Source organism: Sitophilus oryzae, unplaced genomic scaffold (genome assembly GCF_002938485.1).
Source record: "Sitophilus oryzae breed Bouriz unplaced genomic scaffold, Soryzae_2.0 scaffold_808_pilon_pilon, whole genome shotgun sequence".
NCBI classification, from domain to species: domain Eukaryota; kingdom Metazoa; phylum Arthropoda; class Insecta; order Coleoptera; family Curculionidae; genus Sitophilus; species Sitophilus oryzae.
The window spans coordinates 4244929-4261334 of record NW_022147426.1 but is presented as its reverse complement, the minus strand read 5'-3'; the positions used below and the strand labels follow the sequence as shown (position 1 = coordinate 4261334).

The window sequence follows — 16406 nt, the reverse complement described above, 5'->3', positions numbered from 1 at the left end:
ATAACATAAACAAAAATGAAACAACGACGTTTATTAGTTAATTTTCTATAAACTATAAATAAAAACTCTAAACTATCAAAAAAAACTATAAAAACTATAAACTATAAATAAAACTACAAAACAAAATCAAGTTTTCTAGTACGCTGTTTGGAAAACCTATCAATAACAGCATCAACATTTATTTCAATATCTTTATGGATATTGATTAGAGTTAACCCCACTAATCTGCCCTGGCCAATAAGAACACTTTGTATGCTTTTAATAAGGTCGAACATATTATAAACAATAAATCAACATAATTAAAAGCATACAAAGTGTTCTTATATGTCGGATATTAATTTAAAAAATCCTTCCATAGTCAATGACTATTTCAATTCTCGTATCTCGTCAAGCGTCAGGGGGGGGTACTGTCCCCCAGTACCCCCCCCCTTATCTACGCCCTTGCAGTTAGTAGCTATTTTCAAAATCGAAATTAGTTTATGTACTTATTTAAATTTATACCAGTTTACTTTTATTTAATTTACCTACAATAGTTTAATAAATAATATTTATTAAATATGTGTTTATTATTCTATGAAAAAAAAAACGAAGAAGTAGTCTTTGAATTATTTTACGATGACTTGTAGATACATGGATTTTCTATAAAAGAGCCAATTACCGCAAATTCATTTTCTTCACTTCCAACGACAGGTTTCTGCCTAATGGTTTTTTTATAAACCACACTCTACCAGGCCAAATAGGACAAGAAGTTTTTCAAAGAAACTCTTATCAGGAAGATTCCTATTTGGATATCTTTGAGCATAAGCCCTTGAGGCCAAGAAGCAATTGTCCCTATAAAATAATATCACTAGAAACATATCTATTCGTTCCGCCAGCAGATACTGCCACAGATAACACATAATCACACAGATTATGTGTTATCTGTGATACTGCTTTATTTTTCTTGATAAAATAATGAATACTTACTTATTAAACTATTGTTAAGTAAACTGTTATAAATTATAAATAATAATGTCCATAAACTAATGTCGACTTTGAAAATAGTTACTAACTGTCACTAGAAAATTGCCATGGCGACACCAGCCATCTTGATTACAATTTTATTTAAAAATCGCTTTTTATTCAAAATCTGAGCCAGATAGGTATAGGAAGCCCTAATATAGTTTGAAAGAGCATTTGAATCTGCTTCGATTTATTTAGAAAAATACAGGGTGTTACATTTGAAATAACAAAGTTTTTATTTAAAATATATCCTTAAAATAGATCAGCAACTTTTGATAGCCCTGTATAAATTTAAGGAACCAATACCATTTTTCAGTAAAGTTTATTTCTCAACCTTTAAACTCGATCAGGATAAGAATTAATTCTGAAAAGTAATGTACAGGGTGTTAATAGTCTATTCTATTGTAGCATGCAAATTTAAATATCTTTAAATATCTCATAAACCAAAGATTTTAAACATATTTAACCCTTATAATAAATGACAGAAACTAAAAATTTTAAACATATTTAACCTTTATAATAAATGCCTTTTTTTGGGCTCAAGAATCCAAAAATGAAATAAAATACCGGGTATTCCATAAGAAAAAATATAACTTTGGTATGGATCTTAGTTCTGAAACACCCTAGCTGTATATTTCAAAATAATTTTAAATTATGCACATTGCCTTTCCACATGTTTAGGTTTCACAACCTAAAGTATTTTGTTTCTACATCTTTCCGTTTTCGTATAATCAACCGAGGCGAATGAGGTGCGCCACCCTGTATATTAGATTTTTGGATTAAGGCATTTTAATAAAATTGCGTTTATTTCATCAAGGAGGCCGAAATCAACAAAATATCAAAAGACAAGTTTTAATCGGCATTAAACGGTCTACACAATTTTGCTAACAGAAAAAAGTAAGTGGCGCGCATGATTTTTTTTAGAAAAATATTCCAATCATATGCACGTCCCTGGTGAATCTGAAGATTATGCATACCTGAGTTTAAGTCTCTAAACCAGTCTAAACTAAATAAAGTTTCTAGATAAAAAATAGAAAATACCAATTGTATATAACTTTTAAATCCAAAAAATCAAATGCGCTGAAATTTTTAAAAAGGAATCATATAATAATATGTGGCGCCATCTTACGGTGAATAACGATATTATCTGAAAATACATTTCAGGCTAATATAATCCTAAAAATTGATTAGAAACTAATTACATCAACAAGTTATCCTACGCGTTTCAAATGGAATAAATATATATGCCATATTAACGATTAAAGTTTAATATGACTGGTTCAGTTAAAAAAATCGAAATTTGAAAATAAATTATTTTTATGCATAAAGATCCCTATTTATATCTGCCCTCTCTTTCATTATACTTTCATTCCATACTTTCATTCCTTGTGTGACAACTTTGACAAAATATCAAAAGTCAAAAAAATAACCTATAACTTAAACGTCAATTTTATTAAAAATAAAAATATTTGTAAATTACTTACAAAACTCAAGAAACCCAGAAGAAAAAAAACTAGATTTATTTAAAAGAATACTCGTAATTGTTAATACTATATTTTTAGAAAGTTGGTGTTTATATAATAATTAACGTTTCACTCCAATGATCAATGAACCATACAAATGCAGCAAATGTTTTACAATGTACAAATAATGTATAGGTACATAAGATAATGGGTAAAATGTAAATATATTTTAAATTTTGGGGTTTGAAAATCGATCTAAATTAACAAAAACATTTAATATCTACTAATAGTGATGTATTATTATTTGCATTCACAAAATTTATATGTATATCTTGCAAGTATCAATCTTCGAAAAATTATATTTACAAATAATACAATATTATCTAAAAAAGGCGTCAGCGATGGCTATGAAATGAAGATCGCTGGCATTTTATATGTAAAATTATTCTAAAATTTTTGATTTTCTTGGGATTTTTAGGTTCGGGAAAAACGCTGATTTAAGTTTTCATTTGGGTTTTCATTATTTTTATTTGGTTTAAAAAAACGTTTCGGCTAACTATAGCCTTCATCAGTGTTGTGTCATATGAGAAAAATAGTGTCGAATATAATCCAAAAAATTACAGATACAATATAATTCACACCTTATAATGTTTACTGCAAATAATAAACTAATATAAACTTATCAAAAGATGACCACATATTTTTTAAAATTATTATTCTTAACACTAAAATTATCTACATTGACTATGGAGTACGCAGTAAACATTATGTGCGTGGTGTGAATATTTTATATGTAATTTTTTGGATTATATTCGACACTATTTTTTTCATATGACACAGCACTGATGAAGGCTATAATGTTAGCCGAAACGTTTTTCTTAAACCAAATAAAAATAATGAAAAACGAAATGAAAACTTAATCAGCGTTTTTCCCGAACCTAAATTCCAAGAAAATCAAAAAATTTAGAATATTTAGAAACAAGGTTCAAGAATATCAAATTTTCCAAGATTGTAAAATTCTAGTTAATTATTTTATATGTACAGTTATTTAGGGAATGTCATCGATGTTCATTTCCAAGCCAACTAGACGCCGATTTTTTTCGGTGATACGGTATAATTCTTACGTAAAATGTAAATAACATTAGACCAATTAAAACAAAGAAATATGAATTTCTTTGTATTTTTAGTAACACCTTTATTCTTAAAACTTAATTTTGTATTATGCAAATATACCAATTTTATTGTTATTTTATTCATATTCTATTCAGCCATCACTTAAATATTTGATATTAATTTGGTATTATAAATAATCAACACCTTTCATTAAAAATTACTGAACAAATATATGTTATGCTTGACATACATTATATATTATCAAACAAAAACACATTCTTCTTTTAAACTGTATCTGTCTTGTCTTTACAAAAATCTTTTTTAAAATGAACTCAAAGTAATAATCTTTTTCATGATCTTTAATACACATATTCTTTATTTTTCCCTAGATCATAATACCTACTTACGTGTTTGAATCTATCGAAGCTGAACCAACAACACTTGGAGTGGAGATTCCACAATATGAATAAAATAAACATAGTTGTCCAGTTTTCATTAATACCATCATGGGAGAATATTATTTTTAAATTTATTAAAGATATTTTCAATAAAATTCTCTTGATTTATAACTCGTACCCACTTTTCTTGCTCTTCCGGACACTTTAGGCTGCCTAGTATAATAACTATCCTTAGTAACTATCCTTTCCACCAGGAACACAACAAAGATGAGGCATAGCACCAATAACACACTCCACTTAAGCTTTATTGATGAATTGTTAGAGTCTTAAAAAACACACACAAAAATCACGATAAGTAAAAAATGTATGGGCACTTTTAGGTTAAATCACTTGCACAACGTGTAATTTTTAAAATTTCTATTTTTTTATGCGAAACCGAGAGTGACCATATATCTGGTAGTAGTTTATGTCACTTCAACACCAAAATAATTAGTTTTGCACTACAATAATAAATAATACCAAAAATCAAAGAGTTAAAACCAAAAATCAACCGACAAAATATGAAACGGAATCTAACCCAATATCTAAGTATGTACAGCTGATGAAGTAAACAAAAGTCCGCCCCCAGGCTGATCTTTTAATAGAAGGCACTGATCTGCCCTCTCTTTCATTATACTTTCATTCCATACTTTCATTCCTTATGTGACAACTTTGACAAAATATCAAAAGTCAAAAAAATAACCTATAACTTAAACGTCAATTTTATTAAAAATAAAAATATTTGTAAATTACTTACAAAACTCAAGAAACCCAGAAGAAAAAAAACTAGATTTATTTAAAACAATACTCGTAATTGTTAATACTATATTTTTAGAAAGTTGGTGTTTATATAATAATTAACGTTTCACTCCAATGATCAATGTCTGAACAAGATGACTCATACAAAATAAAAGGTTTTGAATTCTTGTAACTTGGACGATAAAATCGTATAGTATTATGTGCCTTATACTGTTGTTTGTAAAAGTGAATATATTTTAATTAGTATATTAAATAAATTCTTGGTTATAATGGATGAACGAAGGCTGGCAGATTATTTTGTGGTAGCTGGATTACCCGATGATCCAGAAGTGTTGGACGATGCATCCCTTCCCGAGGGTGGAAATTTTGAAGTATTTAGCTAATCTCTTAGTATTAACTATGTGTAAACTTATTTGTTTTTAGTCATTGGCTCCGATAACAGAAATAAGTGTTATATTTCCTAGTTTGGGTGAAGAAGCACCAGAAGGTTGGGAAGTTATACGCAAAACACCCACTAATCTTGATGCCGATTTAAACCATGGTAGTCTGCGAGCTACTGAGTGTTTTTTATGTATTAAAAGAGGAAGGGATAAGCCTCCTTTAGTTGACATTGGTAATATATTTCTCTTGATTTACTTACAAACACAGCTTGGTTTTTATCGATTATCTTTATTTTAAGGTGTTATGTATGAGGGCAAAGAGTATGTGATGCAAGATGCTGAAAAAGTAAAAGAAAGCCTAGGCGGATCAGTTGCAAATGTTAACAACTCAACATCCCAAATTTTTCTAACTTACAGAAGAGGTGGGTATTTTTTACTTAACTTTAAAACACTCTTTTGTTAAAAATTATATTTTAGGATTGCCCACAATGCCTTGCAATGCTCTAGTTGTAACAGACGTATGTGTAGTAATCGCAAGTAAAGGAGAATCACCTCCCCATGCGTTCTGCTGTATAAGTAAGAACCTAAACAAGGGAATGCTTGGATCGGATGTTTTTCTCTGTTACAAGAAGTCAATGAACAAGGCTAAACTTATAACTTACAAACCAGATGTTTTGGCTAGGTATCCCATGGGCGATATTCCGGATTTTCCATTTCCCAATTCAGTACCGCTTTTTTGTTTGCCGATGGGTTCAACTCTGGAATTATGGCCTAAACAGACTAGCAAACCTAGGCCAGTGTTCAGTAATTTTGTTTTAACCGTATCGGATGCCAAACATAAAGTGTATGGGTCGGCTTTAACTTTTTACGAAAAATTTCCAGCAGAGAACATTACAGAGGAGCAAAAAGAACAACTAGGTAATTAAAATAATGTACAGGGCGTCCCAATATTCCGTGCACATCCAGAATTACTGTGTATTTTTGGAACCAATATACAGTAAGTACATTGGACGCACCTCTATACAAAAGTGCTTCGTTTGTCTGTCATCAAACTTTAAATAAACAGATTTTTTAAGACATTTTAAGAACCGTTATTCCGAATTGAGTGATATTTGGGGTGCTTATGTTTTGCTAAGCTCTTTAACATTTGGCTTTCACAAAAAAAAACAAGAAAAAGTATATTCTATGTTCGCGGAATCTTGGAACATCCTGTCTATTTGGATAATAAAATTTACAAATAATTTTTTATATGTTTTACTCTAAATTGTTTTACTTAATTATTTATATTATAGGTTATACAGAAGACAGTGATGGTTTGTTACATGTGAACAAAAGCATATGCATCTTAAGCCACTGGCCGTTTTCTGAAGAATTTCAATATTGGCTTAGCTACCTTTACGTAAGTCCATTAATATGCACCCTTAAAATCCTTTTATATTAATAAATTCTTCTTTTAGCAAATGGTAGCAGAGGGTGTACCCAGCCCTGTTCCCGTAGAGCGGTACATAACCCAACTTTTCGACGAGGTTCCGTTCCCGTCGCCGCGCACTCTTCTACAACTATCCGGCGAGATTCACGAACAGAGGGTGATTTTTATTCAACCCGAAGACCTGCCTCTGCCTCGAAGTGCCGCAGGTTTCAAACAGTTGTTACTCAATTTGGGCTCAGAGAATTGCCTTCAGGTAAGGTAGAATCTGTTAGGTTTTTCAGGTTCTTACTTTAAAATTGTTTCAAAATAGTTTGCTGATTGCGTAGAACAGATATTTTGGTCACTGCTATCTCTGACAAAAGTGCTTAGAGATATTTATAACATTACTGCTGTTGAATATAAAGATGGGTTTTATTTAACTACCTGATAATTTACCACTGTTACTTATCTATACTAATATAGTCTATAAAATGAATAACTTTGAATTTTGACCGTTATTTTTTACCAACATGTCAAATATAAAATCCCTCTATCAAAAAAGTTACTGATATTCTTTAAATTGAGTGCCTGAACGAATCAGATAGGTAACTCTTTTTACTTTCATGAAATAGAAAAGGAAAATAATAAAACAAGTGACAGTTCTTCCTCTTCTTGCAAAAATCAACACGAAATGTCATAATTGACAACAGTAAAATGTCATCAGCTTTTGACACTTCTAAATATTAGACCAATGCCGTCTCTAATAGAACAGCCACGGAGCGAGATTTATGACGTCACGCTAGTTAGATACTACGGATTAATAAATATGTTGTAGAATACATGGAAAACATAATTATTCCTCGTATTTTTGGTTTGTATTTTAAAAATGATATAATTTACATGAAATATACATAATATACAGTTAATAAATACAATATAATATACTTAGATTAAGAAGATAATATATACCTATTTATAGTAATAAATACTTTGGCAAATAAATTATGAACCATACAAATGCAGCAAATGTTTTACAAATAATGTGGTACATAAGATAATGCGTAACATGTAAAATATATTTTAAATTTTGGGGTTTGAAAATCGATCTAATTTAACAAAAAACATTCAATATCTACTAATAGTGATGTATTATTATTTGCATTTACAACATTTATTTATATATTATAATGTTTACTGCAATTAATAAACTAATATAAACTTGTCAAAAGATGACCACATATTTTTTTAAATTATTATTAACACAAAAACTTTCTACACTGACTATGGAGTACGATTTCAGCCATATTTTAAAACATTTGCTGCATTTGTATGGTTCATAGTTTATTTGCCAAAGTATTTATTACTATAAATAGGTATATATATTGTATTTATTAACTCTATATTATGTATATTTCATGTAAACTATTTCATTTTTAAAATACAAACCAATAATACGAGGAATAATTATGTTTTCCATGTATTCTACAACATATTTATTAATCCGTAGTATCTAACTAGCGTGACGTCATAAATCTCGCTCCGAGGCTGTTCTATTAGAGACGGCATTGCGTCAGCATGGCCGCAAGTTGCTAACCTAATAAAATTAACACTAGAAAAACCCGCGGGAACTGTCAAATTCAAAGTTATTCGTTTTACGGACTATATATAAAATCCTTAAGTGACTGACTCACTGATTAATCACGATCCTTCTCAAACCACTCAACGTAAGAAGCTCAATTTTGGCATACAGGTTGATTCTATGGTGTAGAGGTTCGATAAGAAGGGATTTTTCGAAATTCCAGTTGCAAGGGGGTGAAACCACTCCTCAAATATTACTACAATATTTTTTATTTAAAAAACGGTAAAGTTTCCGAAAAACGCTTAAACACGTATATTTTATTCTGTAGTTTTACATATTCTAAGATTTTTTAAAAATTTATACATGGTGTTTCATAAAATATGACCGTTGAGTAATCACGATTCTGCTTAAACTGCTTGACGTTTTAAGCTGATTTTTGGCAAACGGATTGACTGTGGGGTGAAAAGGTTCGATAAGGAGAGATTTCTCGAATCTCAAATTCCAAGAGGGTGAAAACGCCCCTCAAATATTACAATATTTGTTATTTAAAAAACGGTTAGTCTTTCGGGAAAACGCTTGGACACGCATAATTTATTTTGTCTTTTACATATTTTGAATTTTTTTAAAAAATCATACAGGGTTGTGAAAAAGTTGGGTAATTGATTAACCACGATTGTGTGAAAAAAACTTTGTTAGAAGATTTTATCCAATTTTAACATACAAAGTTAATGGAAATTCTTGCTTTGCTTTATCATCACCGTTACAAATGATTAATTCGACGCGAACGAAGTCGCGGGTACACGCTAGTAGATAATATTTTGAAACAATTATTACTTCCAAAAAACATCTGGTATGGAAATAACAATCCGCAGATAGTGACTCCTTGCTAACAGCGACCTCGTAAAGAAACGTTTGTTTTTTTGGTAAATAGCAGTAACAGTTACAACTGTTCTTGATAAATAACAACCTGTTATTTTAAGCGACAGTGACAGTAACAGTTACAACCGTTCTTTATAAATAACAGTTGTGATTAAAAATAAAATCAATAAATAACAGAAACCAGTTATTTGTATAACCTATTGTTTGTACATAGCAGTGACAGTTATTATTAACAATAAAAGCGGCAAATAACAGATATCTGATATTTAAAATTGTTATTTGTAAGTAGCAGTAACAGTTTTAACTCTTGTTTATAAATAACAGTTACTATTAACAATAAAATCAATAACGAACAGACCTGTTATTTTAAATAATAATAGGTACAACTACTATTTATAAATATCAGCTTTCATTCACAATAAAATCAATAATAAACATAAACCTATTATATAAAGCTTTTATTTGTGAATAGCAGTGTCAGGTACAGCTGTTATTTATAAATAGTAATTATTAATAGAAACTTGTTATTTGAAGCTGTTATGTGTTATCATCAGTAATAATTACAACTGTTAATTAGAATTAACAGTTAGAACTAACAATATAAGCAACAAATAACAGAAACATGTTATTTTAAACTGTTATTTTTAAATAGTTTAGTTACAACTGTTAGAAATAACGGTTTTGTCCACTACTACTACTGAGATGACGTTTTGTCTGTTCTAGGTGTTGTTGTTAGCTCTGACAGAACAGAAAATTTTAATTCATTCCTTGAGGCCCGACGTACTGACTTTAGTTGCCGAGGCTGTCAGTTCTCTATTATTTCCTTTCAAGTGGCAATGTCCGTATATCCCACTGTGTCCATTAGGTATGTAGAAATATAATGATATAATATATTCATTTTTTTCGATCTTATTTGAAAGAAATTGTGAAATTTACTTTAAATGTTTGTTGATGTTTACATTTTTGTTAAGTATGATTAGTGTGTTATTTAGTATTTTTATGTTTGTTTCTAGTGTTTTTGTGTGGAGAGGATTATAGTTTAAAATTGATGCTAGATTGTCATGTAGAACTTTAAATTAAATCTAGTTATATATTTTTAGGTTTAGTAGAGGTGTTACATGCACCATTACCCTTTCTCATAGGAGTAGATTCCAGATTTTTTGACTTATACAAGCCCCCGAGCGACGTTAGTTGTATAGACTTAGACACGAATATCATTACTGTAAGTGATCATCTCAGCCTTACTTTGAATCAGAATTAAGCATCGTCTACACGTAAAGTTTTACCTGTCAGTTTTACGTGTCAACTAAAACGGAGGACCGTCTAGAGAACTGACGACGGGTTCTATAGATGATCTTCCGTTTTAGCCCTATCTCAGTGATGGCGAACCTTTTGAGCTCGGTGTGTATTTTGAAAAATCGAAACATAATTTTTTGTTACCGAGTCTCAAAAGTACCGGGAATTAATTTCGAGTCCCGGTTCTTTGATGACTCAAAAGAACCGGGAATTTCCGGTACTTTCGAGACCGTGGTTTCCCGGTTCTGAATCTTAGACGCACTGTTTCATTTCGTACGTTTGACTGAACAGGTATACCTGACAGATAAAACGGTATGTGTAGATGGGGCTTTAAAATGCAAGTTATTTTATTATAACTGTAGGTACCCGAAGCTCAAAGGTCGTACTTAAATACGAAAATCCTTCCGAAAAAAGCGGCAAAACATCTCAAATCTACTCTCGAATCTCTGTATAACCAATTGAGAAAGAGTATCCAAAATCATCTCAACCAAGACGTGGCTGTTGATAACAACGTCGATAACATCGAGGCAGAATTCAAGAAGAAAAAGAAAGAACAATTGGAAGAATCGGAAATCCAGGAGGCGTTTTTGAAATTTATGGTTAACATTTTGAAGGGGTACAAAGGGTACTTGTTGCCGATTACCAAGGCTCCGACTGTCGGCACGACCGATACGCAAGCCTTGTTCCAATTGAACGAGTTCCTGAAAAGCAGGGACAAGAACCACACGAAGTTCTTCAGTTTGGTGACGAAAACGCAAATGTTTATCAGGTGGGTACTGCTAATGTTGTTAGATTAGATTCTTTGAGGTGGCCTGATTGGACTGATCCACTGCGACCTTTAGATCTATTGTGGTCCCTTTTCTGATCCTTAGGTTACATATCCCCAGTCCTATCCTTTTCAAAAAGTCTAGCAACTAGGAGACTTTTTAAACCATTCTAGAACCGTACTTTTTTGGAACTCGAATTAAGCTTATATGTTTTTCTGACTTAATTATCGTAGTTTGACATGAATAGGCCCTAAAGCTCCAAATATCTTAAATTCTTTAGATACTAAAAAGAATAATACTAATTTGGTATATTTGGTTCTAATTTGGTATTTTTTTGAAAATAATTTGGTATTTTTGGTACTTTTTTCCCAAAATTGGTATTTATTGTACACCATTTTTGGCAGCGGTTTGCCCCTCGGGTGTGTAGTTTGTGAACAAACTAGTTCCTGAGAACCTATTCCGGGATCGAGATTGTGACCGATATAAATAATAATTTGCGACGGCGACGGTTCGGCCAGCGCGATCGTAGCCCGATGCTAGGCGGGAGTGGAGAGTACCAGCCGTATGTTACCTGTCCCAGACCGAAAGGACTGAGAGGAACTAAAAAAAAGACTAGTTCACGGGAATCTATTCAGTCGGCAGATCCGAGATATAATAAAGGCGGCGACGACGGATTCGAACTTGTCTATTGCCAGCTGTCGTAATTACCACAGAACATTGTCGTGGATACTGTTTTTGAGTTTTAGTTTGTTCTTTGAATATTTTATAAAACGAAATATCTTATAAAACGAAGTAGATATTCTGAATTTTTAGACAAAAACAAAAAGTGAGGCAAAAAACAATTTTTCGTAAAATGTTTATATTATTTGCTCCAATTGCTTTGTGATATAGTTTTTTAAACTCTGATTTGAGTTTATTTTTTATTTTTTTTCATATCGAGTTTATTTCATATCGAAGCTTTGTCGAAAAAATTGAGCTCTGCCTGTTTTGCATTAAGGTCTGTTTCTAAGGAGCTTAACTTGTCAGTGGCTAGAACTGTTTATTATGCACTTTTTGAGTCGCACCTCAGGTATGCCCTTCCATTCTGGGGTACGTGTTGTGCGACTCAATTTGACCGCATTTTCAAGCTCCAGAAGAGAGCTGTTCGATATTCACTGGGACTAAACAGCAGAACCCATTGCCGGAACTTTTTTAAACAATTAAAAATATTGGCTCTTCCTTCCTTATAAATATTTGAATCCGTTTGCCTAATACGTAAACATGTATCAGCTTCTCAAGAAAGGCCATCTCACACTTATCCACTCAGGAACGCGGAGCAAGATCTTTATCTACCTACCCCACGCTCAGAGTTAGTTAAAAGTTCAATATTATACAACTCGAAAAAAATGCACAATCACCTGCCATTTGAAATCAAATCCATAACATCATTTTTTTCATTTCGCAAAGCATTGAACTCTTATTTACTAGACAAGGCTTTCTATGCCGTAAATGAATTATATTTGAATTGAAAATCGAATTTGATCTTGAAAACACTGGTCTAATGTTTGCTATTGCTATATTTACTAATGACATCGAAATTAATTTATTTAGAGGTCATTGATATTTTGCTATAAACTGGCTAAATGTTTTTGAATATTATTTTAATTTTTTTGTTCTTTGACATTGTAAAGATTTATAAATGTTTATTTTAACAATAAGACTGACAATATTATTTGTATAATGTTTTGTATTATCTTTTGTTTGTTTGTTTGTGTACCTTGTTTTTTTTTTACTTTGTTTGTTAGTTTACCTTTGTCTACAAATTGAAAAATTTTTGACAATAAAGGCATTTATTTAATTATTTATATTTATTTATTTATTTATTTATTTTTTTTATCTGCGATAAAACTTACCTATATGTTTTTAACATGCGCAATTACACGTCTCGTTATATCCCCGTACATTATAAAAATTATACAGATCATACTGTGAATAGTTCTGACTGACAACGAAATCCAGTAGCCAGCAACGAGGATGTCAATTTTAGTCGGGAGCTATTGTGAACTAAAGACTATAGGAACTTCTATTCGTCTTGAGGAACTGGAGCTAGAACTAAGGAACTAGTTCCTCCCAAGGAACTAGAATTCCCACCTCAACTGCACATGGCTTTGTCCGTCAATTCCATTAGCTTTCGATGCTTATTCATGTTAACAATGCTAGTAGACTCACTACAGTTTTTCTGTCTTTGCTTATCAGGTCTGCCGTGAATTTTGACGAATGTTCCACTATGACATTTTTCACCTGTCTCTGCCCTGGTGAATTTCTCCGCTATTCTAGAGGTTTGTTGGCTGCCCACTGTCTTGTGGCCATTCTCGTGACTGCCGAAGGTTTCTGGTTCTATTAATGGCATTGAAGAGCCTTGTTTGGCCTTTTTGTTACCCTTGTGACCCTTGTACCCTGGTACCCAGGCTAACGTAACACTGCTAAGCTCACCCAATGTATTTAGAGAATCCCACACTAGCTAAAAATGATTTTGTATCAACGAGTGACGGATGCATGAAAATCCGCCATTACTCTGTCATTGTCTAAGCATTTATTCCCTATAGGTTCATCGAAGAACGAAGCTTTGTGGTTGATCAGGGTGACCAAGGATTGACGTTCTTTGACGACTGTATAGAGCGACTAAACAATGAAGACTACAGTATCAGACTCATCGAATTAGACTCGGTACACAAGAGCGACAGGACCGTATTCGTCTTGCCTCCAGAACGTGTGAACGAAAGTAAGTTTTTTAGTAATAATTACTGCTATATTTATTTATTTATCGTATGGCAATTTAAATTCACTATTCTTGTATTAAACTCATGTGTTGTTTGAATATAAATAAGTGTTTGTTCTTTAATAAAAGAAAAGCTAAAACATTCAAATATATACAGGGTGATTCACGACCATTAGACGTTTTTGGAGAACCGTTGATAGTATTTTTTCGAAAATTTGGATTTTTGCATATTTCTCTCGAATTTTAAACTACGCCTTTTAAAAATAACTTTTAGTCAATATAAAAATAAATTACAACTTTCTTAAGGCCAACTGACAGTACGCCGTTTTTTTTTCGGTCGTATGGTATTTGAAGCTCTTTAATTTGACAGGTGATTTGTACAAATACTCTCAGTTTACGTTGAACCCGTTATTATTGAGAAGCGGCAAAAGGAAATATGAACTGCCTTCCTTGTATCAAGCCACGTTACCGGGATCGCCGATGGCAAGACGCACCAAACACGAGATTAAAAGCGCACAAAAATTGGCAAGGTAAAATTGATTAATATTAGCTTAATCTAAAATAAACTAATCTAACATTTTTTATTTCAGAAAATATCAAAGATCGCCTGATACATGGGCGAGATGTCTGTGCGGTACTTGTCACACCCTGTACTTTATGATTCTTCCCAGTATGCTAAGTATGAACGTAGGAAAAGAGAAGGCTGTTCTACAACAAGCATACGAATTGCTAGTCAGGTAAGGTAATTAGAAAACGAAGATCTTAAAACTGTCTTTTTTCCTGCATTTTTGCTTTTATTTTTTTTACACCAACTTTACAGAGAAGAATATTAATTACAGTTTTTTTAAAAATATTCAACCGTCTTTTTCAGGAGTTGAAATGTATTAACAACAAGGTCACTTTTAAAAAAGAAATACATAAATTATTAATTGAAATACAGTCGTGTTAATTTTTTTTTGTAAAGAGATGTAATAACATAAGTCTTCTTCTTCTTGTAATAGGACGAGGTCCTGTCAATTCTGTCAATTATTGTCCTCTTGTGATGTTGATGTCCAGCTGTCATACCAACGCTTTGGGGCCTACCAACTGAGCGTCTTGTATCTGGCTTTTGTGTTTTGGCTCACTTGGCAATTCGATCTGGACCCATCCATGTCTACCCATCCTGGTCTGATTCCGAGCGCGAAAGAAGACGAAGATTTGAAAATTTGATTCTAAAATTCGAAAGTACAATGATAAATTCTTTGGCTACTATCGGATGTCTCAAAAATCTTTTGACGTATTGCTTGAAATATTGAGACCCAGCATCACGAAACAAAACACGACAATGAGGATGACAATGAGGATTCACCCATGCCCTTTGTCGTGCATCTTTGTCGGAATATTCAGGGTTTGATTTGTCCCAAGGGGCAGGTAGCCCACGAATTAGCTCGATAAATTGGTCCGTATCAAACATATTTTGCTTTTCGCGATCAAAGCGGCATACCGCAGAAACGTACCGTGCTACGGTTTACATTCAACTGACTGTGTCGTCACCAAGGTTCCCGCATCCCGCAATCCTGTATTGCGGCAGCATGTCGCCGCACATCCCGCAAAAACGGATAGTGTTACATCTGCCATGCCATCTCATGCGATATTGCCATACCGCAAAACGGGACCCACAGTGCGGGAACTGCAAAAACGGACCGTGTAACGCCGCACTTAGTGTGCCTGAGTTGCGTATTCTGTATAGCAGCGGAGTCCCTTTAATTGTTCGTAATATTTTCATCTCTGTTGTTCTCATTTTCCGTTTTGTTTCTGATGTTTCTACTCTTGTTTCAGCTTGTATGGTTCTTATACAGCTCTTATAAATTTGCGACTTACTCTCTGCATTCATGTATTGATTTTTCAATATTACATCACGTAAATACCCTGATATTCTTGAATATTACCATAGATTGTGTTTTTTCGCATGAAATTTGCATGTTAAGACTCTGTGCCGCTAAGTTAAATTTATAGAAGAGGCGCTGTAGGTCGTCTTCATTTTCAGCAATCACGAATCACATCATCTGCTTAACAGCGTATTCTCAGGTAACGGTTGTTCATCTTAAATCCTGCTTTAACCTCGTTTATACTTTCATTTATTTGGTCGATTATTATATTAAAGAGACATCGGCTAATGCTATCTCCCTGTCTGATACCAGATAAGATTTTGAGTTCTCTTGTTAAGCCACATTTTGTTCGTATACTTGTTTTATTATTTATATCGTTTCCTAAACTAACCGAACAATGAAAAGTAAAGCTAAGTTGTACGCATCTTTCGATAGCGCAGATTTCTGCCCGAAGGATGCTGAGGTGGACACTAGGGTGAGCCAAAAAACTAACCTATGGAATTTATGGATTAAAATCAACGATGTACTTAAACAGCCGTTAAACGGTAGCCTACTAAAATGCCGTTAATAGATATTGTGACGTCGTTCATGTCGGCGGAAAGTAATGCCTACCTATAAGCATTTTGCAAGAGCACCTGTGGCTCCGTGGCTGAGGCTATCGCTTCGTGAGCGAATGGTCCGTGGTTCAAATCTCACG

General features: G+C 32.6%; 1 protein-coding gene across 1 annotated transcript in view; it reads left to right on the top strand.

The window, feature by feature from the left end:
• Positions 1 to 4697: 4697 nt before the first annotated feature.
• LOC115888886 (DENN domain-containing protein Crag) overlaps positions 4698 to 16406 on the top strand; it is a 42917-nt gene continuing 31208 nt past the window's right edge. The window contains exons 1-12 of the mRNA XM_030908754.1: positions 4698 to 5145; positions 5198 to 5387; positions 5454 to 5576; positions 5632 to 6072; positions 6447 to 6553; positions 6612 to 6836; positions 9744 to 9885; positions 10121 to 10242; positions 10679 to 11085; positions 13669 to 13844; positions 14212 to 14371; positions 14432 to 14578. Coding sequence (XP_030764614.1) covers positions 5044 to 5145; positions 5198 to 5387; positions 5454 to 5576; positions 5632 to 6072; positions 6447 to 6553; positions 6612 to 6836; positions 9744 to 9885; positions 10121 to 10242; positions 10679 to 11085; positions 13669 to 13844; positions 14212 to 14371; positions 14432 to 14578 — 2342 coding nt within the window. The 5' untranslated portion in view covers positions 4698 to 5043. The remainder of the gene's footprint in view (positions 5146 to 5197; positions 5388 to 5453; positions 5577 to 5631; positions 6073 to 6446; positions 6554 to 6611; positions 6837 to 9743; positions 9886 to 10120; positions 10243 to 10678; positions 11086 to 13668; positions 13845 to 14211; positions 14372 to 14431; positions 14579 to 16406) is intronic.